The 24,156-nt window shown below is 48.9% G+C and overlaps 1 protein-coding gene across 7 annotated transcripts in view; it reads left to right on the forward strand.

The window, feature by feature from the left end:
* Positions 1-24,156, forward strand: part of Ush1c (USH1 protein network component harmonin) — a 42,985-nt gene that overhangs the window by 816 nt on the left and 18,013 nt on the right. For all 7 annotated transcript variants that reach the window (XM_078046397.1, XM_078046394.1, XM_078046391.1 and 4 more), the window contains exons 2-15: positions 8,064-8,131; positions 9,513-9,656; positions 9,796-9,934; positions 13,060-13,168; positions 13,296-13,320; positions 13,518-13,575; positions 13,877-13,971; positions 15,594-15,678; positions 15,917-15,976; positions 16,121-16,177; positions 16,463-16,605; positions 17,666-17,731; positions 18,072-18,196; positions 20,920-20,993. In XM_078046397.1, coding sequence (XP_077902523.1) covers positions 8,064-8,131; positions 9,513-9,656; positions 9,796-9,934; positions 13,060-13,168; positions 13,296-13,320; positions 13,518-13,575; positions 13,877-13,971; positions 15,594-15,678; positions 15,917-15,976; positions 16,121-16,177; positions 16,463-16,605; positions 17,666-17,731; positions 18,072-18,196; positions 20,920-20,993 — 1,248 coding nt within the window. The remainder of the gene's footprint in view (positions 1-8,063; positions 8,132-9,512; positions 9,657-9,795; positions 9,935-13,059; positions 13,169-13,295; positions 13,321-13,517; positions 13,576-13,876; positions 13,972-15,593; positions 15,679-15,916; positions 15,977-16,120; positions 16,178-16,462; positions 16,606-17,665; positions 17,732-18,071; positions 18,197-20,919; positions 20,994-24,156) is intronic.

A 24,156-nucleotide genomic window follows, 5' to 3' on the forward strand; every position in this document is an offset into this window, starting at 1 on the left:
CACCCATGGCATTTCTAGTGCTGTTTCCAAAGCTATGCAGGAACTGCTGAGGCCCCAAGGCCAGAGAAGGCTATCCCAGGGGCCTAGTGGGTGGACCTCCTCACCAGGCCTTCTAAGAGGGCCTAAGCCAGGGAGTCTGGAGCTACCCACTGGCCCTGCCAGAACCCCAGAGGGCCAGTGTCTTTGGTCCAAGCTGAACCCCTTCCCAGATCTGAGGGGGCAAAATTCATGAGGCAAGGTCAGAGTGATTCTCCCTCCCTTCCCTGCTTCCCATAGAGAGGCCCAGAGGTGCCCAAGGTGAGGGGCAAGGAGTGAGCAGCCATTCATTTAAAAAGCATGTTTTGATCACCCAGTCTGTGTCCTCATATTCCAGTCATGTGGCTGAGAGGAAGCCCCTACACTTATAGTCACCTGTGGCTGGGCCCTGAGTGTTGAAACCCAGGTTTGGTAGGGCACAGTGGGGACTATCCTTACTGGAAGAAGTCTCATCAAAACAAGGCGTTAGATATTCCTGATTCTGCTTCCCCCCCCCCCCCGTAAGAGATGGCTGGAAGTTCAGCAGAAGCTGGGGGGCTGGCTAATGTCAAGGGAGCATTTAACGTGTTCACTGGTGCAAAGAGATGTGTGGGGAGAAATTTCAGCTGTGGAGGACATTTGGTGAGTATAGGTTTCAGGCAACCCACTTTGAAGAAATTCAACCTCCCATCCCCCACCCTGGGCTTGAATTTCACTTTACTGGCCTTGCTTGAAAGTAATGTCAGGTTTTCTTTTGCCTTTTTTCCTGTTGGGGTGCCTACACTTTTCCTCCTTTGAGAGCATCACTTCTAGAGTCCCCATTGTCTGACTCAACTTTGGGTTCATCCCAATCCTTCCTCCCTGGGCCCCAAAGACTCCACAGAGCTTAAGGTCCCTGTGTTCCCCTGCCCTGCCCTTCCTCATCACAAGTGCATTACCTATTAATGTGCCTGTGTGTGCAGGCAGGGCAGGTGCCACTCTGGGCAGGCCTAGGCTGGACTTTGTGCCCTGCTGCCTCGGAGACAGCAGCAGCCTTCCCCTCCCAGGTTGGGGATCACCCAAGAACTAGGGAGAGAGAATGGGGCAGCAGAGGACAGACATGGGGCATAGAGGCACGCTGGGTGAAATTTACAGCTTGCTGTTGATTGCTTCTCAAATGTCCTTTCCTTAGTGTTTTGGAGCAAATTTACCCCTGGGCAATGGTTTGAAATCTAAGTCTTTAGTTGTTGGAGGTTATATTTAAGGTAATATGTTGTAAAGGATAGTGCTGGGTGACCTGGAGCAAGTTACTTATCTTCTCTCTGTCTCAGGTCTCTAATTTGTGAAATGAGGATGACATTTAACTAATAAGGTTATCATGAGGGCTAAATGAGATCAATACCTGTGTAAGGGGATACAGTAGATCCTGACACTTAGGGAGTCCTCCAAAAGTATGCACTGTGGCTTATTATCTGGAATTAGGCAGAACTGGAGTCAAATCTCAACTCTGTCACTCACTGCCAGTAAGACTTTGGGCAAACCATCTAATCTCTCTGAGCTTTAGTTTCACCAGCTATGAGATGGGGTTTGTAGTGCTTACTCTTGAGATAGGATTAAATAGGAACTCCATATTGGCTGCTCTGGGCCTGTAGTCACCACATGGTTCCTGGCTGATGCCCGAAGTGTCCCATTGTTTGAGCTAGCAGACTCCAGGCATTGTCCTATCAGTGTGTCATTTCTCTAAGGCCACCAGCAGCACTTAGTGCCCTTCCCAATGATAGGTAACAACCTTGGGCCAGGATGGGCTAGGGGGCATGATCAGAGACTACGATTTCTCCCTCAGAGAGGACCGGCTTTTCAAATTAGCCTCTCTGCTCATAGCCCTTGCAAGTTGCAGGAACTTGGTTACTCATTTGCTCACAAAGTATTTATGGTCTCTTCAGCAATCACACATTTGTGAGTAGCTCTGGTATAACCTAGCTGAGGCCACACAACTGAGAGTGGGATAGGATGATTAAGATCAGAAAGAGTTCCTAACTCCAAGGAGTGGCTGATCATTCATTTATTCATACAAGCAATAAATTTTGACTGAGTTTCTATACATACCAGACAGTATTCTAAGCATCAAGGAACAAAACAAAGCCCTGCCCTCTTAGAGAGTATATCCTAATGGGGAATATGAATAAGTAAAGCAATAAAAGTATTCTATGATGCCAAGTAGTGATAAATGCTATGAAAAAATAAACTGGGATGAGGGAAAAGAGAGTAACAGGTGGTACTTTATGTAGGGTAATAAGGAAGGCTTTTCTGAAGAGGTGATGTTTGAGCAGAGACTGAAGAATAGGGGAGGAGCCAGGGGGTGTATGTGAAAGGAAGAGGGAACAGCATATGCCTGCCATGATGAGAATGAAGAATCCAATACATCCAGTACTGGCTAGGATACAGACTGTGAAGACGTGACTGGATCAACATGTATGGAGGGCCACTCACTGCCAGCTGCTGAGGTTATGAAATTTGTATCCATTTGTTTGTATTTAACTTTATTTAACAAACATATAGGACTTACAACCTTCCAGACACTGTTTTAAACTTTATGATTAATAACTCCTTGAGTTAGTCATGAAAACAATCATTAATCTCTCATGGAAGGATTAAATTAAAGGAGAGTTTTATGACCATTTTACAGATGAGGAAACTGAGGTAGACCCAGTGGAGGAAGGGGCTTATTTGTCCCACCCTCCACCTCACACCCAGACCTGTGTCTAGGCTACGGCACAGGTTTGTGGAAGACCAGTGGGCAAAGAGAGTCCGGAACAACTTAACAAGGTCATGACAGAGGTGAGGACAAAGTACTGACATTGGGGCAAATCTTCAAGGTAGAGGAAGAATTCGCTGAGAGGAAATACTGTGGGTGCTGCCACTACTAATGGCTAGCCCTCCTGCCAGCCAGGGCTCAGCAGGAGGCAGGCAGCTCATCCAAAGGGAAAACCAAAGCAAGCTTTGTGAAAGGACAGTAGGAAAGGGCAGGGCTACAGGAACAGACTAGGCCGGGTGACAGCGATGGGAAGCCACACTCTGCAGGGGCCAGGGGAGGGAGGCCACCAGAACACAGGAGAAGAGGCTGCAGAGAGAGGCCCAAGCAGGGACTACCACCTCAGGTGGTCCCTCAGGCCACCAGCCAGGGGACTAAGAGCCTCAGTCCCTTCCTCCTCCTGTTCACCTCCTACTTGTGCCTCCCACTGGCTGAAACACCAGGAATCCAGGCAAAGCCCTGGAGGACAAAGGGCAGGGTGCAAGAGGCGGGGAGTGTCCAAGGAGAAGACACAGCACACATTTGGAGTCTGTCCCAAGTGCTTTACGTATGTTGCCTGCTTAATCCTCATGACAGACCAGGGAGGGCACAGGAGTGGAACAAAATGCATTATTTAACTTATTCTTTCTCTCCTTCCCTGTGCAGCACCTGAAGGGCCAGTCCCTGTGAGGGAATACTAGGGAATGAGGCTGAAAGGGCCCCAAAGCCAAACCCAGATTTTGCCTCCAATGCCCCTGAACCTGGTGAAGATGAAGGTGCTCCCTCCCACCACACACAGACCCATAGCTCAGAGCCAGCTGAGCATCAGCCATAGAAAAATGCTAGTGCTGGCTGGAGATGGGAATGGAGGTGGAATAGAGACCCCCCCCAACAGTCACTTGCAGAGGGTGAGCTCCTTCAGGACTTCTGTGCCCCACATCAGGGGGGATCCAAGGAAAGGAAAAGCTTTCTAAATCTAGTTGGAGAAAAAAGGCTGCTGTCTTGCACATCGCAGACTCTCAATAAATGTGTACAGTGGACAGGTGCATACAAAAGTGTTATATAGGGCAGGTGGATGCCATGGAGTAGATTGAAAAAGCTGAGATTTTGGAGGCAGCAGGCATAGGTTGGAGTCTTAGCTCTCCCATTTCCCTGAACCTCTATTTCCTTGTGTGTAAAAAGGGGATAACAATATCCACCTCCAGAAATTATTAGGAGATTAAAGATAATTAAAGGAGAGAGTAAAGCAATTACAGAAGCTACTGAGACATGGCAGTCAGTAAGCAGAGGGTCTAGGTGAGCTTCAGAGCTTACAGGTCCGAATGAGCAAACGAGCGAGGGACAGAATGAGCCACAGGCTAGAAGGCAGGTGAGGAGTGTGGGCTGGGCGTGATCAGGAAAGACTCTAGAGGCGGTGGCATGGTGAAGAGGGGAGACACTCCATCTTGCATGGCTCTGGGACCTGCTTTTCTACAATGAGCTAGAAATGAACTGAGAAGAGACAGAGCCTCCAGGAGTTCTGGGAAGACAGTTGTCCAAGACAGGGCTAAGAGTGTAGAAGGAGGGTTCCCCGCCTTGAGCAAGTGGAGTTCATTCATCATTCCACAGACACCATTGAGTGCTACGTGCCTGTGGGCACAACACCGTGTTGGACACTGCAGGGAAAGAAAGATCATGGATAGAGAGGAGGGAAGAAATGAATGTCAAAGATCTACTGTGTGCCAGGAGCTTTATAAGTACATGGGAATAGTACCAAGTAGTCAAAGCAGCGTCTGTCGAAGCTGATCCCTGGACAAGTGGAAGGCAGAATTCTAGGAGAAAGGAATACTATGTAATTTAAAAAAAAAATAGTCTAAAAGTCTAGTTTAATGGTAGCATTGCTACAGCATGCTCAGACTTCTAGAAGACTTCTATCTTTCTTTCTTTTCTTCTGGAACATTCTAAAGTCTGCAGAGTGAAATGTGAGTGTGTGTTTCCAGAGAACAAAGTAAGGCTATTTCTCTGTCTCCTTAGAGACATTTCTGAATGGGAAATTGTCCCTTCATTTGTGGGCTCTACTGTTGACTCATCACTTAGATTCTCTCCACACCTGTTTGTATGTAGATTTTTTTTAAAAAAATGGAAATATTAGCCGTAGAGGTGGAGGGGACATTCTGACTGAGATTGGGGAGGTTCCAGTGTGAGGAAGAGGTTTGCTCAACTGCAGTGTGAGTCCCACAGGGACTGTGATGGTAATGACCTTGTAATAGCAGACAAGAACAGACTGGAACAGGGTTTAGATGAGCTTCCAAGTGAGAGCCCATGGACATGAGGCTCTCAGAAGCAGACTGGTAGAAAGTAGTTTCTGGGTAAGGACCTCTGAATGCAGTGGTCAGGATTGAAGGACTGTCCACAGGTCAGGAGCCTGGGACTCCCTCCACCCCCAGCTCTTTTCTACAAAGACTGTCACCAAGTGCTCTGTGCTTGGCTTAGAGAAGGCAGAAGAGCATTCCTAGACTCTAAAGCTACAAATTCCCTTAGTTTTCTACCTTAGCTTTCTACCCAGAGCAAAATAAAGGCTGTCCTCTGAGGACAGTCCCTCTCTGCTTAACCCTAAAGCTGCTGCTAGCTGCACTCCTGCAAAGGGGTGAGAGGACTCCAAACCTAAGGCCTCAGCCAATCAGAGATCCCTCTCCTGGCCCTTTGCTTCTCTCACCACCCGTGGCTAGAATTAGGCTGGATGTCCTTTGGTGAGGGTGTCCTCACTCCAACCAAAGCAGGCGGGATTTTTATCCTCCCCTGAGAGAACAGAACATTTGGGGTTCAAAGTATCATCTAAAAGTGTTCTGCAAGTCACAGTGGCACATACCTGTAACCGAGTGACTTGGGGGGCTGAGGCAGGAGGATCATGAGTTTAAAGCCAGCCTTAGCAACTTAGCAAGACCCAAAGCAATTTAGCGAGACCATGTCTCTACATCAAATATTTTTAAAAGGGCTGGGGATGTGGCTCAGGGGTTAAGTGCTCCTGGGTTAAATTCACAGTGCCAAAAACCAAAAACAAAAGACATGTGTTCTGTTTCTTTGTCATTTTGAACCAATCAAAAAGTTTTCTTAACAGTTCGAGGAATAAAATATCTTTTTTTTTTTTTGAACAAGATATCTTAAAAGCAAAAGGTTGGAAATGTTGACTTTAAGGAGCCTTGGGAGTTATTTCCCCTTGGGATGCCTGAGTCACACCAAATGGACATGGTTAGCAGCAGAGCATAGGCTTTGGAGTCAGACTTGGGTTCAAATCATAGTTCCACTTAATAACTATAGGGTCTTCAGTGAGTTTACTTAACCTCTCTGGTCCTTTCTGCAAAATGGTGTGAGATATGTGCTCACAGGGATGGTGTAATATGCAAAGGAATTAAGCCCACATGCCCAGTGCCACCATGGGGGCTCTGCAAAGGTCATTTCCCTTTCCTTTCTGTTCCCATGGCTCCTTCAACCTGAACTGTGAGGACAAATTCACCCAATAAATAAATACTTATTTATTGAGCACAGAACTATATGTTAAGCCTGAGGAATTTAGAATAACCAAGACCTCATCCTTCCCTTCATTAGGTTTTCTATCAAGCAAAGGAGATATACAATTTCAAAAACAAAAAATAAAAACAAAACCCAGCAAACCTTAAATTACAAGCACCAATCCATGTAATGATGGAATTGAAACATCTTGCAGGGTGGGAGTGGGTTCTGTTTAGGTTGGTAGCCAGGGAAGATCTCTCTGGGAAGGAGACTAGCCATCCAAGGAATAGGGGAATATACACCAGAAGAAAGTCTGTCATGAGAGAGGAACTGAAAGGATGCCCATGCATCCAGAAAGAGCTTGGATAAGACACAGCAAGGGGTCTGGATTTGGATTTTGCTTTAAGTACAATAGGAAGATAATGGGTGACTTGATCTAATTTATCAAGATATTTTGGGTGAAGTCTCCAATTTTCTTACATAAGTTGAGGCTAAAGAGGGTAGAGATAGTCCAGGCTTGTGTCCTCATAGAGATGGGCTTTTGAGAGTGCCCACTTGTGAAGCAGAGTGGGCCAGAGCCCAGCGCAGTATCCTAAGATTTAGTAGCACTGACTCAAGCGCATGTGCCATCCCCGTCTTCTAGGGGGATGCCTCTGCAGTGAGGTAGGGAGGGAGCAGAAATTCCCCTGATTGGAGCAGCTTGGGGAGCTTCTGACACCTAGGCTATGAGTCCATGGAGAGCCTCCTCCTAGGTTAGGCTCATCGTCAGTGAAATGCCCAGCCTGAGTTTAGGGGCAGAAGTGCTGCCAGGTCAAGACTAGAAAATTGCATTCCGTGCTCAGACTAGAAATCCCAAGGGTTTGGCCTTACAAGTCCTCTCTGTATTGGAACAGACAGTCCCTATTCTGGAACTAAGGACTCTGAAGCCTGGGATAATGCTCTTGAGCCTGGAGGCTGGAGGGAGAGAACCAGGGACCCCTCCAGCTTCCACATTGCCCTGTTACTCCGTCCTGTGCTAAAGGGAGAGCCAAGGATATAGCACATAGATGAACAAAGAGCTGTCCCAAAGAGTGAAATTGGGGGTCCCAGATCACTGGCTCCCCAGGGATTGGGGTGCTAATGAAGCAGCTCCTGAACCTGACCTTGGAGTCCTAGCCATTGACCATTGACGTCAGCAAAGTTGAAATGATGTAACCTGACCCTCCCTCCAGGGGAGACACACAGGGACCTGGAGAGGGGGAAGGAGTGGCCAGGAGGCTGACTAGCGGACAGAACTCCCAGCTTAGGCCAGGACGGGATAGGGCAGAGGTCCCCTAGCAAAGGTGTCACAGAATTCAGCAGTAGAGTGCTTCCCACCAGTGGGATGTGCTTTCCGAACCAGTGGCCCAAATCCTTTCTGAAAGCAGTTATCCGGCACTACAGCCACCATCAGGTAAGACAATGGGCTTCTTCCAGATACAGATGGCAACCATGGGGTGAGCAGCAGCACTGCCATGGGATGTCACTGTCACATGGAGGTTCCCGTCCTGTGTGTGTACACATTATCTCTCCACCTTGGGACAAGGCTCAGCCTGGCCACATCTGGATGTGAAAAGCCCACCCTGGCATGTTCTGTTCTGCGTGGGTATGACATATTGGGGTCAGGAGGTCACCCTGACCTCTGTCTTCCTTCCTCTCTTCACAACTCTTCTTGAACTGCTGGAATAGTTTCTGGTGTGGCCTCTGCTCTCTGGAGTCTGCTATAGGTTTTCTGGGCCTGGAGCTGTAATTCTGCCCTTGGGTTTTACAGGTAGATTTTCTAATTGAAAATGATGCAGAGAAGGACTATCTCTATGATGTGCTGCGGATGTACCACCAGTAAGTATGCTGGGCCAGCTCCTATGAACCAATCCCCCACAGGGGTACTCTATGCTCAGGGAGCCCTGGGATGAGCTGTTCTAAGAAAGAGGAACTTGGGGGAGCAGATGCTCCGTGCTCCTGGGAGCCAAATGGACCTGCCATTTCAGCAACTTGTTTTAGCAACTATACAATTCTTTGCTCTTGACTCTGTTAGAGGTCAAGGGTACACTTGAAAAAACAGACTGGACTCCATCCTTAAGTTGATCACTGTAATCATGGGGGAGGATTTAAAGTAGCCAGATATATTTAATAGAGTGCAATTGTTAGGACAGAAGAAGAAATGAAAGCAGGCCCTGGCCACTGCATTGGATGTCTCTGGTCACCCACCTGCTTTTTGATTCATTTGGCCCACATTTATAAGCTCCTGTCAGTTGCTACGTAGCATGCAGGATCTAGGATGAAGAAGATCCACTTTGTTTCCTTGAGTCACTTGTGGCCTGGTCGGGGGAGGTGAACAGGCATTATAAGCACCAGAAACTCTAGCATAAGTTGCAATAAAATAATTGGTAAGTGGAAGTGAAAGAAGGAATTTAAGGAAAGGAATTTTCACTTCTAACTGAGGGGTCAGGGAGATGCCAGAAGAACTTGAGCTAGGCTATGAAGAGTAAGAAATTGGGATGGTGAAATATTGGGGAAGGGCATCCCAGGATGAGGGCTCAGCATCATCAGAAGTTCAGAAGCACAGAAGCACAGGGTGTGGATGGAGAATGAGAGATAATCTGTGAGTTAGACCTTGGAGCACCCTGAGAGCATGTAGAGCCACAGACTGGAGACATTCCAGGAGACAGGTCATAGAGGACCCTGAGGCCACCAGGTAGAATGGATTTTGTCCTCTAGGCAGTAAGGAGCCATTGAAGGATTTTGAGAAGGGAATGTCTTATATTAGTAAAGATTACATGAGAGTGGGCAAATCAGCAGGCAGCTGGAGATGCAGAGGTGTCTGAATTACGTGAAGGCACAAGAAAGATACTGAGGGTGGAATTTCTAGAATTTAGCAGCTGATCAAACTAGAAGATCAGAGGATGAGACAGCTCATCACGTCTCACACAGAGCTGTCCTGTGTGGGAAGATCCTGAACTTTAGAACTAGGCAGAGCCGAGTTTGAAATCCGGGTTGATTTCATGTGCAGAATGGGTTAACCGTCCCTAACTCACAGATTTCCTGTGACACTTATGTGAGAGAAACAAGCTCTTCCATAGCTCATGGTCCAGAGTTAGAAGTTCTGGACCTTTCAAGAGAGTTCTTAATTCCTAGGCCTGGGCCCAGTGAGTGGGGAGCTGGGCTGGGTCAGAGGTCTTGGTCAGGAGTAAGGCACCAAGCATCCCCTCTATCTCTGCAGGACCATGGACGTCACTGTGCTTGTTGGAGACCTGAAGCTGGTCATCAATGAGCCCAACCGCCTGCCACTGTTTGATGCCATCCGGCCACTGATCCCACTGAAGCATCAGGTGGAATATGATCAGCTGACCCCTCGGCGCTCCAGGTACAGAAGGAGTCACTAGCCCAGAGGCAGGGGTGGAAGAGGTCACCCTGGGATGAACTGAGTCTCTCACTAGGGGGCTGGGCAGTGCTGGCCGTCAGGCTGAACTGGGCCATCACTAACCCACCTCACACCATGGCAGGAAGCTGAAGGAGGTGCGTCTGGACCGTCTGCACCCTGAAGGCCTTGGCCTCAGCGTGCGTGGGGGCCTCGAATTTGGCTGTGGGCTTTTCATCTCTCATCTCATCAAAGGAGGTCAGGCAGACAGTGTCGGTCTCCAGGTGAGTGAGCAGAGTCTAAGGAAGAGGGCCCCAGAGGCTCAGACTTCCTGCCTCCCCTTCATCTGCTAGGCGCTGTGGTACAGTACAGGCACCCACTCTCCTGAGCCTCTGGGAGAGGAAGAGGCTGCTGAGCCCTGACAGGTATCTGCAGTTCCATAGAAACCAGGTCCCAGGCCATCTGTTTTCTTGAACCTAACTGCTGCCTCGTCCCAGATGCTGCTGCCCCACTGGCCCCCACCTCCCTACTTCCTGAAGGAGGATCATAGTTATGTTCAGCACCGGAAGCCTGGCACAGGTCACCTTTAGCAGCAGGGAAGAAGGCCCAATGTAACATGATGCTTAAGAATATAGACTCTGAGGCTGAACTGCCCAGTTCAAAACCTGGCCTTGCTGTTCATTAAGCTGTGTGAATTTGGTGAAATGACTTAACCCCCGGCCTCAGTTTCCCCATCCGCAACATGGGGTGATGATGAAACAATCTACCTCATCAGGTTGTACAAGAAACAAAAATGAATTAGTATTAGAAAGCTTACAACACTGCCTGACACGGAAGCGCTTTGTGTTTTACAAATAAGCAGAGAGAGGGAGACAGTGAATGATTAACAATGTGCTGGATACAAGCTCACATGGATTCTCACTGTTTGCATTGGGTGTATCATCCCCAGTTATGGTTAATAGAGGCTTGGAGTCCAGTGAGTGGCAGAGTCAGGATTAGAACCTGGGTCTCCTAAGGTCAACCCAGAGATTTCCCTTTAACACCTCAGGGTGCCTCTCCACCATGGTCCCTGCTCCTCCATGTCTGAGCAGAGCAGGGCAGACATGCAGGTCTCACTCCTCCCGGAGCCTGGAGCTGTGTTTTTGTCTGTTCAGGTAAAGGAGGCCCTCCCCACCTCCCAGAGCTTCCAGAGTGTTTGTTATCGAAATCGCAATCCCAGAGGCCAAGCCAGGGGCTTCAGGGGGCTCCAGTGCTAATGGTACCCGAGAGTGAGGAGTGGGGGTGGAAATAGGGAGCTGACAGACATGGCTTTGTTCTGAATCCCTGTCTCACGGCTCGCCGATGGCGTCTGAAATTTCAGCCCCTTCATTATTCCTTTCCTCTGAGGCACATTTTCCAGCCCAGAAACAGAGTCAGAGAAATAAACATAATGAGCGCCTCTCTTGGCATCATCTGAGGCCCTCTTTTTTTTCCAGGGCGAGCTCTCGTCCTCGGATGAGCATTTCTCAGCAGTGCCCCAATGCTTGGGGACGAGAGGACATTTTAATGAAACTCAGATTTTACCTTCCCAGCTGTTTCTCAGGCTTATGAATTATCCACCCTTTCTTGTGCTGATGGACTCATCTCTCCTTTGTTCCACGGACCCTCAGATGTCCATATCTTTGTGGTGCCTGCACAAAGGCCCTTTTGCAGGGTTCTTTGTGGAGGGAGAGGGAGAGGGAAGTTGATCCTGTAACCTGAGCCAGGAACCCTGTGGGAATTTTATTCCTACTGGGGTCCTGGGCAAGTTCCCTTTAGGAACAAGAAAGGGAACTTCACTGAGAGGAGCTTGGGAGAAAACACTTGCATCATTGACCTACCTGGGTTCATGTTTCCAAGGAGATCTCAGGCCTGAGGACAGCTGGGAGAAGATTCTGGAAGACAGGGGAGAGGCACGTTCTGTGCCAAAGACCCTGTGCTGATTTGACCTATGAGCTTGGGTCCCCAGTGGGGCTCAGATCCTCTGTAGGACTTAGTCCTGGGACTCCATTCCTCTGCTCTTGCCCCCTAAAGGAATTCTTTATTAAGTCTCTGTCCTGCACGGAGGCAGCCTGTGCTGTACAACTTGCTGTATCTACTAGGGCTAGAAAATGATTCTCTGTGCCTTTGCGGTCCCAGCTGTATAATGGACAGAGCAATCCCTGCCTTCCTGTGGGACTCGAAGGCTCTGACAGGTGGCAGGGATCCAGAGAGGACAAGATGTAGGGAACAGTAGCCAGGCTTAGCCATTTGCCCTTCTTTTCTTCTTCCAGACACCCAAGAGACAAGGCTTGTTGTCTGTCAGGAACACCTGACTTGGGATCCTGACAGCCTTATTTGCTCATGGGGTGACCTTGAGCAAGTTATCGCACCTCTCTGGGCCTCCATTTCCTCATCTGATTCACAGACACACAAGTTCCTGCCCTGCAGTTTTGCTGTGAAAACTAGGTATAAGGAGCAAATCCAGTAGTTCTCCTTGAATCTAATGTCCCCATAAACCTAGAGAGTTCTTTACTGAGCCCCTCCCTTTTGTGCCTTTTTGAGTCTCTGGACACCTCTGTCAGGACTTCCCCTCCCCCAAGAAGACTGGGGTCTGTGTCCAGAGAGAGGGGGGGGGCCATTCCTGGCAACAATAAGAGGTGACTCTGTAGGAGTGCTATAGGGTGGGAGTTGGCTTGTGGGGGCCTTCAGAGGCTGTGTGTCCCTTAGCCCCCATAGCATCCAGCTGTGTATTAACAAGTCTGCAAGGCGTCAGCACATGTGGTTGGAGTTAAACCCCCAGATACCCTGCACTGGCCTCAGAATGAAGAGGGGCACTCAGGATCCAGTTACTATTTTGCGGCTCCTGCCTACATGACCTTGGACAAAATATTACCTCCCTGGGCCTAGGTGTCACCTGATGTCTGAGGGTCCTTCAGTTCTGTGCTTAGTCAATAACAAGCTTCAGTCTGATCCTCAGGGCTTGAGTGCCAGGCAGCAGTAGTGTCCAGCAGGGGCAGTGTCAGCATGTATCCCCAGCTGGCCTTGCAAGCCCATGTCTCCCAATCCACTCTTGCCTAAGCTCTGAGAAGAGGGACCTGAGCCATGGGTTTTGGGCTCAGGCCTAATGATAACAATCATGTGGAGTGGAAGGGATGCCAGAGTGAGGGGACAGAGACCTGAGTCCTACTGAACTCCTCACTCCCCATCTTGGTTTCCTCATCTGTAAAATGGGGTAAAAGGAAGTACCACCTGCCCTGGGATCCCTCGGGCTGGTGTGGGGTGGGTTGGTTGTGACAAGGAATAGGGCACATAGAGAGGTTTAGCCTGGCCATGAGCACCTGGTGGTGGGCTTTTCCTGCTGCCAGATGTTCCCTCCACCTAGTGCTTATTCCCTCTCTCTGTGGCCAAGGTGGGGGATGAGATTGTCCGGATCAATGGCTATTCCATCTCCTCCTGCACCCACGAGGAGGTCATCAATCTGATAAGAACCAAGAAGACTGTGTCCATCAAAGTGAGACGTAAGTGAGACCAGAGGGTGGTGGGGCTCAGTGACTGTGGACTGGAGCAGACAACGGGGTTACTCAGCTCCTGCAGGGGACAGAGAGGGCAGGGAGCTGCCCTAACCCCAGTGCTTTTCTCCCACAGACATCGGCCTGATCCCTGTGAAGAGGTAAGTGAGACCCTCCTCGTAACACTCTTTCCTTGTGCCTCCAAGGTCCTGGTATCAGCCCTGGGGTCTTACTCCTCTACCCCCAGGTCACGCTGCTCCTAGTCCAGTGGAGGCTACAAATGAGGCAGATATGGACTTGGGGCCTGGTCCCTAAATCATCTCTAAGAACTATTTGTTCTGTTTTTTCCTCTTGTCAGCTCTCCTGAGGAGCCTCTCAAATGGCAGTATGTGGATCAGTTTGTATCAGAATCTGGGGTAAGGGCCAGGACCCACTGTGATGGCACTTTGGTGGAGTGGACTTCCAGGAGGGGCAGCTGGTCTTAAGGGAGGGTTGGCTCTAAGGACATGATCTTAGGGCCTCCAGGACACCCAGAAAGCTCCTGTGGAGTGGTGGGCCCTCGGCTGGCCTAGCTAGTGTGCGGACCCACACCCCAGGGGCAGAATGACCGACTTGCCTGGGAAAATTAGGCAGTACTTACCCTAAAGACATCACAAGCTCAAAAGGCTATTTGCATGTACATTGACACCCAATGACCTGCTTTTGTTCCTCCTCCAGGGCAGTCGAGGCAGCCTGGGTTCTCCTGGGACACGGGCACACAAGGAGAAAAAAGTCTTCATCAGCCTGGTGGGCTCACGGGGCCTTGGCTGCAGGTGGGTGGCAGCATGCCTTAGGCTCAGTTGTTGCAGGTAGACCCTAGCGGGCTCCTGATGCCTCTTTCCTTCTTCACTGCTGCATCTGAGGACACTTGAAACTATTGAGTAGAATATTTACATGCAATGCAATTTTAGTGAGGTGACTTGTCCACCAGTGATGACACTTCTTGCTGCCTGAGTTCCACTCTGAGCTTCGCAGCCACCCAGAGCCAGAGGGACAGCTCCAACAGTTTTCATTTTACAGATGAAGAAATTGAGGCCCAGAGGCAGAGCCATGGTCCTTGGGTGGGCCCTTGACTCACTGCAAAAGGACACTACCCATCTGGGCATCTCTGTCACAGTTCTCTTGTCACAGATTACCTCATGGCTTTCTTTAAGAGGCAGTCAGGGAATTCCAAACAGGCACTGGGCCACACGAGGAGTCCGTATCAAGTATGCAGGTGCCACAGTCACTCCCTGGTCAGTTCCAGCCCTGCCCTGCCATGCACAGGCTCCAGAACCTGAACCACTTAACTTAACCACTCTGAGCCTTAGTTTTTCCTTTTATAAACAGGGGAGCATAATACCCATATCACAAAGTTATTGCAAAAGAAGTAAACAAAGTACTAAGCTTAGTGTCTAGCAGGTAGTAAGTGGCTAATAAGTGTTGGTTATTATTATTTTTGTTATTCTGATTATTTCCATTCCTTCACATTTATTCAACATTTTATAAGTGATAAGAAATTATCTTTCCTTTCTGGAAGATGATACCAACATAGAAGCCAAATGCATAGGTGCCACATATGGTGAAAAGGACTCTGAGGGAGATACATCCTGCATCAGGGATGGCAAATAGGTTTCCTATCTGTGCCATCTCTAATCAATTAGTAGGTGGCTTCCTGGGGTACTGTTCTGCAAAGTATTCTCTCTTTTTTTAGTACCAAGAATTGAACCCAGGAGTGCATAACTACCAAGTCACATCCCCAGCCCTTTTTAAATATTTTATTTAGAGTTAGAGTCTCACTAAGTTCTTAGGGCCTCCCTAAGTTGCTGAGGCTGGCTTTGAACTCTCAGTCCTCCTGCCTCAGCCTCCAGAGATGCTGGGATTTATAGGCATGTACCACTGTGCCTGGCTCTGCAAAGGATTCTAAAGCTGTATCCAGCTTGCTTGGAAAGAGTGCTATAGTTGCTTAGTGATATCTGCTACAGATCTAGGGCAGAATGAGCAAGTGCCATCCTTCCTGTAGATGTTTTGGGGGCACAGGGGAGGGGGCACTTGCTCAATTTTGAGATAGAATAAGGGATCTACTTAAAAATTTTAAAGGAGATAGTATTTGAGTCATAAGGTATGAAAGGAAAGTTCTAGAAAGAGAAGAAGCAGCACATGTGGTATAATGGGTGAGGATAGGGTGGGGAGAATTACAAGTAGTTTTCTGTGTCTGTAACCCAGGGGAACAGTGGAAATCAGGCTAGAAGGGAAACAGAGATGGAGTCTGTGGGTCCTGAATTCATGGATGAACTCTATCCTGGACACTGAATGCCCAGATAGAGGGTGATAGACAGGACATTGAAAACAAGCGAGTGCTTCAGGGAACAAGCAAAGAGGGTAGAGCTTCATCCACATTTCCCACCTTTCACAGCATTTCCAGTGGCCCAGTCCAGAAACCGGGCATCTTCATCAGCCATGTGAAGCCTGGCTCCCTGTCTGCAGAGGTGGGGTTGGAGGTGAGTGACCCAAATGGCATAATATTTGATATCCAATAAGATAGTTATGGAATGGAGAGATGACAGGGTAGGCTTGAGGCCCTCCCAGGGCCCCATCAAAATTTTTCGACTGCTTTACTCATTGGGAAGAGTTGTTAAGCAGCCACTTAGACTCAGCACCTAAACCTGGCACCATGGAGGAGCCCTTCCTCCAGATGAGTGAGTGTAACACATCAGTCCTTCTCCATCTCTCCTTCAGACAGGAGACCAGATTGTTGAAGTCAATGGCATCGACTTCTGTAACCTGGATCACAAGGAGGTAAGATGTGAGGGTCTTTATCTGCTGGCCTTATCACCTTCCCACCCCACTGCTCACCCCAACCACCATGGTGTCTGTGGTCTCTGCCTGGGCTGCCCTGGTCTATCTGTCAGACCCCAGATGACTGACCTCCTTTTCCCACAGGCTGTGAACGTGCTGAAGAGTAGCCGCAGCCTGACCATCTCCATTGTAGCTGGAGCTGTAAGTCCAGAATGAGGTGGTGGGGGCCCCATGACCCCTGACCTATAACCTATGACCTCATATCTCTGCCCCACACTCCCAGAAAGGGCCAAGGGCCTGAAACACTGATGGTAGAGAAAAAGGGCTTCTGTCCAGCAAGAAGCCTGGGTCAGAGACCTCCAGAGTTGCAATACACGGGAAGGCACGGCACTGAGAAGGCAACCCAATCTTGGCCCCCCAAAGCCATGGCTGTGGATATACAGCTTTCCCAGGGGCCTGAGCAAAGGGCCTCTTTCTCCCCACCAGGGCCGGGAGCTGTTCATGACTGACCGCGAGCGGCTGGCAGAGGCACGGCAGCGCGAGCTGCAGCGGCAGGAGCTCCTGATGCAGAAGCGGCTGGCCATGGAGTCCAACAAAATCCTCCAGGAGCAGCAGGAGATGGAGCGCCAGTGAGTGGCCATCCGGAGGCCCCCACCTTCCCAGACAGCCTTTGCCCCACCCATTTTGGCTCTTGTTCTCTGCTCCTGCACAGACTTCATCCCCACTTCCAGGGCTGTCCTCAGACCAAATAGGTTAAGCGGCAGGTCAGCATATCAATCCTCTGCCTCAGACCACCAGGCTCCTCCATTCTTATTGAGGACAGCCTCTGATTTCCAGACTCCAGGACTATGGGAAATGAGACTCCTACCAGCAGCACTGACATGTTGAGTACCTACCACATGGCTGATGCTGATTAGGACCTTGCTTATGTTATTTAATTTAATCCCCACACCAGCCCTGGGAGGCAGATGGTATTAACCTGTTTAATAAGTGAGGCAGCTCAGGCTCAGAGGGGTTAAGCATCTTGGGTCTAAAGTCACACATGACCAAGCTGGGATTCACATCCAGACAAGCTGACTTAAGAACCTGGCAGTCCCCAAAGGGTCACCCACCTGTGGTGCTAACCACTCCCCACCAGGTGGTTAAAATGATGGCCTGAGAAAATATATGGGGCAAGCAATTCATAAAAGAAAAACCACAGTCAAAATCCAAATGCAGAAATACTCTCAGCACTTAATAAGTATTTGAAGAAGGAAGGAAAAGGGATTTCCCCATCTCCAGCATCAAAGAACTAACCTGGAAAGCCACACTTGGTTAACAACTCCTGCCTGGGGTCTGGCTGGGCCCTCCTCTGAGAGGACCCTCTCTCAGCCCACGTCCTGCTTGTTGTTAGTCACTCCATCTAAGAGTTTGGAGGGGAACACAGTGTGTCCCTCATGTGAACCTGCCAGTCATCTCCTGTGGCACAGAATATCTGCCTAGCTGTGCCAGACAAAAACCTCCCAGGAGCACAGGTTGTTGCTCAGACTTGTGTTGGACAACTTGCTCAGCATCAAAGCTGGTGTGAGCATCCTTGGAAGGGAGACTGCAGAAAACATTTAAAACTTTTTCTCAAATCAGGAATCAGCTATAAGGAATACGAAGATTTTCTTTCATAGACTCAGACATGCCTACCTGCATTTATTTTAGGAGGAGAAAGGAAATTGCCCAGAAGGCAGCAGAGGAAAATGAGAGATACCGGAAGGAGATGGAACAGTGAGTACCCTGGATTTGTGTGTGCCTGCACATGGGGTGCTCATGAGTGTGCTTCCAGGAGTGTGGCCAGCCAGAGGTCACCTCTAGGCCCAGTTTACCTGGCCCTCTGTCCCCTAGTAGCTCCTCCTTTATTTGTAGCCATTCCACACTCCTAGTACAGCCCATTATACCAGGGCAATAAGAACTTAGGTGTTTACACAGAACATCAGCTCCAGGGCCGGCCTTCCTCACCATATTAGAACCATGAGGCCGCTCCTGGGCTGGTTGGGGTTCTCAGGTAGGCAGGAGCTAGGCCTGCAAAGGTTCTGACTCAAATCACAGGTGTGGGGTTTAATTTCAGGATCGTGGAAGAGGAAGAGAAGTTTAAGAAGCAGTGGGAAGAAGATTGGGGCTCCAAGGAACAGCTCCTTTTGCCTAAAACCATCACTGCCGAGGTGCACCCAGTACCCCTTCGCAAGCCAAAGTGTAGGTACCATGTGCCAGGGGAAGAGGTCCTTCTAGGACCTGGGGCTGAGGGGATGGACAGAAATGCTGGCCTCCCTCCACTAACTGCCCATGACTCTCTCAGATTCATTCCCTTTATGGTGGTGCAGCTGAGTGTGAGGGGCCATTTTTCAGGGCTTTAGGGTGGGAGGGATCTGTCTGCCTCCTTGTCTGGGGCCTGCTCCACACACAAGCTCACAGGCTCTCCCCTATAGCACACACAGGCCACTGGGCTGCTGCAGATGGGAGAGCGAGCTGTGCAAGAGGAACTGGCTCGTGTGATTGTTGTCTTAGTGTGTGGGGTGAGGTGTCCTTCTGTCTGGTTCTAGACTGGGTTGGGATGAAACCAAAAGCAAGAAAGAGGAAGGAGCTCTGGTGGCCCGAGGTTGGTGGGCAAATGAAGGAGGAGCTTGCCTGAAGTGCCTCTTTCACCTACATCTCCGCACATGGGTGGCTGTCACACCACTCCAGGGGTGGAGACAGGGAGAGGACTCTGAGTCCCCTCCCAGATGCCAATGTGGGTCTGGTGGCAGTATCATGCTGGGATCTCAATTCCCACCATCGTTTCCATCTCCTCTTCACTGGTCCATTCTTACCTTACCTCTCAATCCTGGCCTCCACCAGCTGCTACCCTGTCCCCAGGGACCCAACTCAGAGAACCAAGGCTCCTCTCTCTGTTGTGTGGTAGCCAATTGGAATTCTGTAGTGGGGTCTAGATAGCTCTGTCCCAACTTTGGATCATATCTGAGCCCTAAAGGGACACTGCATTGCCAACACAGGCCTGTTAGACTGAAGCAGGTAGCTCCCAGAATTCCTTCCTGGCAGCAGAGCACAGTGTCATCTCATGGTTCTCTCAGAAAGACAAAGCATGCTGTCATCACCTTCCCCTATGACATTCAGTACGAGCTGAGGTTGTGGCCAAAGCTGAATTCCTGGTGAATAATCCCTGTTTTAAACGGGCCGTTAATTTGCTCTTATGAGTGAAATGGGAGCTTTGAAAAGAGAGAAATTGATTGTAATTGCTTCTCATGAAAGTAATACTAGTCAATTTAGTGCCTTCCTAGAAATTAGGTCTCAGTTCACAGCAAGGTGTACCCTCTCAGGAACAGTGGAAAATAAAAGCCTTTCACTAACTAGGTATTTGTTTAGCATTGTTTTAACCAAATCAAGTTTCTTGAATAAAAGGAGTAAGAACTTTGCCTTTGCTTAAGATACATGTATTCCAAGGCCATTCCACAAAGCACAGGATTGATGGCCGCAGTCTGCCAGCCCCTGGGGCAGCTGCCACAGACATCCATCTCCATAAGCACCCACAATTTAATCCTAACTTGGATGTAAGTCAGGAAATGTAGTACAGCCTCTGACACTGCTCAATTCCTGTCTTTTCCTGCTGTTCCAGAACAGCTGGAATGGTCATGGCTTTGTTGGGCCAACAGAATCTCATTGGCCAGCTAGCCTCAGCCCACCCAACCTTTAACTCTGGGACCCAATTAGCCTGTAGGTGAGGCCTGACTCAGGTTTCTGTGCCTGCAAGGGGTGAACCTACATTTTTAAAAAATAGGGAAAAGTGTGGAACATCTTTAGCCTAGAACATGAAGGCCCTCAGTATAAGGATGTGGGTAGGACAGACTGCTCCCCCCACTAGCTGCTCCAGAAGGTTCTGAAAATTACATCAGCCTACCTCTCCATGATAATCCAGCAGCACCCCAACATTCTACCAAACCCTCAGAAATATGATAGCCTGTCACAGAGGTCCCTAAAGACCCTTTCTTAGCCAGAGCAGTGGTGAAGGGGTGCTGTCTTTATTAAGGACTCCAGAGCTGGAAGGGCCTTGGGAGATGAGGAAGTTTAAAAGTCATAGCTCTAGCCTTCTGCCCTAAAGGACTTTTTAAATCACCCCCCCCATCCACAATAGACCTATGATATGAAAGTTTATTTTTTTTTCTTACTTAACTATTCAGTAATCCTTTTTTGTCTTCCCACTGTTTTATCAAGTAGTCCTCTTGTTGGCAAAGGCATCAGTGTTCTACTGGTAAGTAAATATAATTCTAGCCCAAAGCAAAGAAACGTAACATACGTTCAAGGAAGCTTGAAATATGACAAAGTTCATCCTTCCACAAGAAGTTTTCTTGCCGATTTTCTGCCTTCTGGACCAGGGTCCAGCTGGAAATAATTGGAATGGATGATTTCTTATTCTGTCCACATGATGTCTTCCCAACTATATATTCCCTGTTTACCTTTGGGAAGTCCCCACTCCTCAGGATCCCAGCCTCTACCTAATACCCACCCAGCTCAGACATCCCCCAGGGCACCCAGAGCCCCAGGGCAAGGGCAGTGAGAAGAAGGCAGAGGATGTATTGTCCCCCGGCAAGTGTTTGCCCTCAAATGTGTTTAAGATTCAGATGTTCCCATCTTCCTCACCCACTTCCCAACTTTCAACTGGGCACCTTCAAAAAATGGTTCTCAGGTGTCAGGCCCCTGTTGTTCACCCATTTTACAGATAGAGAAGCTAAATGTACTAAGGTTGAAAGGACTACATGCACCATCCAGAGTGAGACGCCTTTGCTCTGGAATCCTGAGGCTTTTCCCCTGCCTTTCTTCCTTGGAAGAAAGTGGTCACAGGACCCCCAACTCCTGGGAAGCCCTCTGGCCTCTCAGCCTCCTGAGTCCTCTTGTTTCACCAACTTCCTCTTTTCCCCGGGTAGATGATCAGGGAGTAGAGCCTGAGCTCGAGTCTGCGGACGACCTGGATGGAGGCACAGAGGAGCAGGGAGAGCAGGTTTGCGCCCCCGCTTCGCTCCCTGGCCTGGCTGTGCCCTGCTTGCCCTGCCCACCTCTTCTTGAAGCAGTGCAGACACCTGACTCCAAGGGGCTGGCACATGGTGGAGGCCCCTGGGGTCTGTGAGGCTGCTCCATGCCCCAGCTTGGCCCAAGCAAAACCTTAGGACAGAACACATGGACAAACTGGTAAATCAGCAAGCACGTGCCAGTGCAACTGAACTGCCGGTGCAAATATTTAAATACTACCCAAGTTCGAGTGCCCTCTCTGCTCTCTAGCCTCTTCTCATTCCCAGATCCAGCAACTAAGGAGGTAGTGCCTGTTTCAGCAGGGGGCTTTCAACAGCCTATTCCAGCTCTATTCCAGGTGGTTAAAGGTGGGCAATTATTTAAGCCTTTATCTCAGCCCCTAAGAGCTCAGGTTTGGGGGCTGCCTTTTCATGCTGTCACCTGGGGAAGAAAGGGGCTGCACCCTGCTTATATGGCTTGGGTGGGGAATCTGCTTTTCTGGGGGCACATCTTCTGCCCATTGCTGCTGGAGCCAGCCTTTCAGATTGACCCAGCCACTGCCTCTCTTGCAATGCTGAAGGCAGAGGACTGGCCTCCCTGTGAGACAACACAGTTTTGTTCTGTCTGATTGCAGTTCTAGGCAGAGACCCAGGCTCTCTTTTGTCTTGAGATGTTTTTTTGGATGGAGAACCAAGCATCAGTTAGAGAGGGCCTTTTCTCTTTCAACGGGGTTTTGTTTGGAGATGATATCTGTGATTTGGAAAAGTTCATCCTTCCACAAGAAGTTTTCTTGCTGATTTTCTGGCACTGACTTCTGGAGTCAGTGTCTGAGAGGGAGGGGGGCTTTTCTCAGGTGGTCTTGGGCCTGCTTTGTCCCAGGTGAGGCCAGGTAAGTTGAAAGATGGACAGAGGGTGTGATTTTGCCGTTGGATCTGCCAACGCTGCCTTTCATCCCCCAAAACCATGCATTCCTTGGAAACCCAACTCTCACCTGCTGCTTATGGATGCTCTGGCCCAGTGGAAACACGTCTCACCATTTTGTTCTCTGTGTTCTTATAGCTTTTGGGTGGTTTTACCGTTACGATGGCAAATTCCCAACTATCCGGAAGGTAGGACAGGACTGGGTGCCGTGCTGGTTTGCTCCTCAGTTTGCAGTGGGGTTTGGACTTTAAAGTTTTTCTTTCCCTATCAGTTCTGAACAGTGCCATCCACCCATTCCCTTGGAGGGCTAACCCTGCCTGCATCTCTGTCAGGGTGACACCAAATGACAGAGGCATCATGAGGGGCAGAGGCATCATGAGGGACAGGTATACCTGTCATGAGACTTGACCAAGGACCATCAGACTCTGTGTGGGTCTATACCAATTCCCAGGAGCACAGGGCAGGGCCAGGAGACTTCTGCTTTGTTCTGACAGAACCAGAAGCCATGACCAGGAATCTGGGATCAGAGTGAATTACCAGGGTAGGTGTACACAGAGCCACTTTTCCAGGTTCAGACTGGCTACCCACGTAGCCTTGGGTTGGACAGGAAGCTGCACCCATCACAATTCTCTCCTAGAACTATCTCTGCATTTACCCAGGATTATACATTTTTTCCCCAGTTGCTAGGGCTGTTAATTTTCTGTTTAAATCTTATTATAGTATCTGCAGGCCCCATAAAATTTTCCTGTCCTTTGTCTTTCTAAATCACTTTGGCATTTGATTATATAAATGCCGCTGTTAATAACTGTAGATTGGACATTCAAGATGGCTTGGTATTTGGAAATCAGCCTATTAACATAAATCTGAGTGAGCTAAATTGGATGTTACCAGCTTTCTCTGGCAAAAAGTCAATACTCCAGAAACCGAAGCACTGGCAGCTAGGTGACTGATGCTCTGCAACTTCTCCCTTCCTGTAAAATGGGGATATCAGATGTGCCAGGAAAATCTACCCGCTTTCTCCAACACATTCCCATTAAAATTATAGATAGCAATATTCTGGCTGACACAAGTTATGTGTTCACCCAGAAGCCCAGATGATGATATGTATAGGAGTGAGTAAACTTTGTACAGAGCTCCCTGGAGATGTCGTCTCATACTACCATGGTCCTTAGTCTCATAAAATTATCTTCTTTATTTTTCAGCCTGACTCCAGGGCTTAGGTTTCTAATCTTCTCTCCATACTGTCTCTATTAGAACTCAATTAGAGAGGGCAACACACATACACACACACACACACACACACACACACACACAAACACACACACACACAAACACACAGACACACAGACACACACACACACACAAACACACATACACACACAAACACACAGACACACAGACACACAGACAGAATTCTACTGGAAAAAAATAATAAAAGGAGACAGGTCAAATCTTTTCCAGGCAGTAATAACTAGGAAATGTGAAAGAGCTAGAATCTCTTGCACACATCCATCACAAACCAGGTCACTTGAAATTTGCCCTTGGTAGAGAGTTAGAGCTGGTTTCCACTATTTATTAGTCCTATCATTTCAGAAACAGCTGGCACTATGGTTTTCATTTTTATTTCCAAAAGAGAGAACAGTTGCTCCTAGGTAGAAGCAAGAACGCATCACCCCATCTGCCTCTCCTCTCAGCCTTGTCTGAAAGGAATATTTGCCATGAATTTGACAGCTAAAAGGACAATGTAGTCATGTCCCTCATGCTGCTTTGAAAATCCATCATCATTTTGCCTATAACCAGGGGAGATGCCTTTGTCTCTCAGCTAGAACACCAGGTCCCCAGGTAATACAAGGAGACATCCATGGCCATGATCATTAATGCACAAAATCCCCCTATGAGAAAAGAGAAAGATTTGTTGACTTCTGCTCCTGCTCTGAGTAAGAACCTCTGGGGCTCAAGGCCTCCAATCTGTACCCTATAGAGTCTATGCTGGGACCTGAAGTATTCATGGTTCCAACTAAGACCTTTCACCAAAACTGCTTAAGTCAGTCATGCAGAGCCCTTACTTGCAAGGGCCCACAGTCCGGCAGAGTAAGCAGATTCACACACAACTAAGTTACCTGGGTGGGGGTTGGGGGAGCTGGCAGGGAGACTTGTCCTTCTGCATCTGTAAGCTGCTCTACTGGGGATGGGACAGAAATGATTTACTATCAGCCTATCCCACTCAGAAGCCC

Source organism: Ictidomys tridecemlineatus, chromosome 4, assembly GCF_052094955.1.
Source record: "Ictidomys tridecemlineatus isolate mIctTri1 chromosome 4, mIctTri1.hap1, whole genome shotgun sequence".
Classification (NCBI taxonomy): domain Eukaryota; kingdom Metazoa; phylum Chordata; class Mammalia; order Rodentia; family Sciuridae; genus Ictidomys; species Ictidomys tridecemlineatus.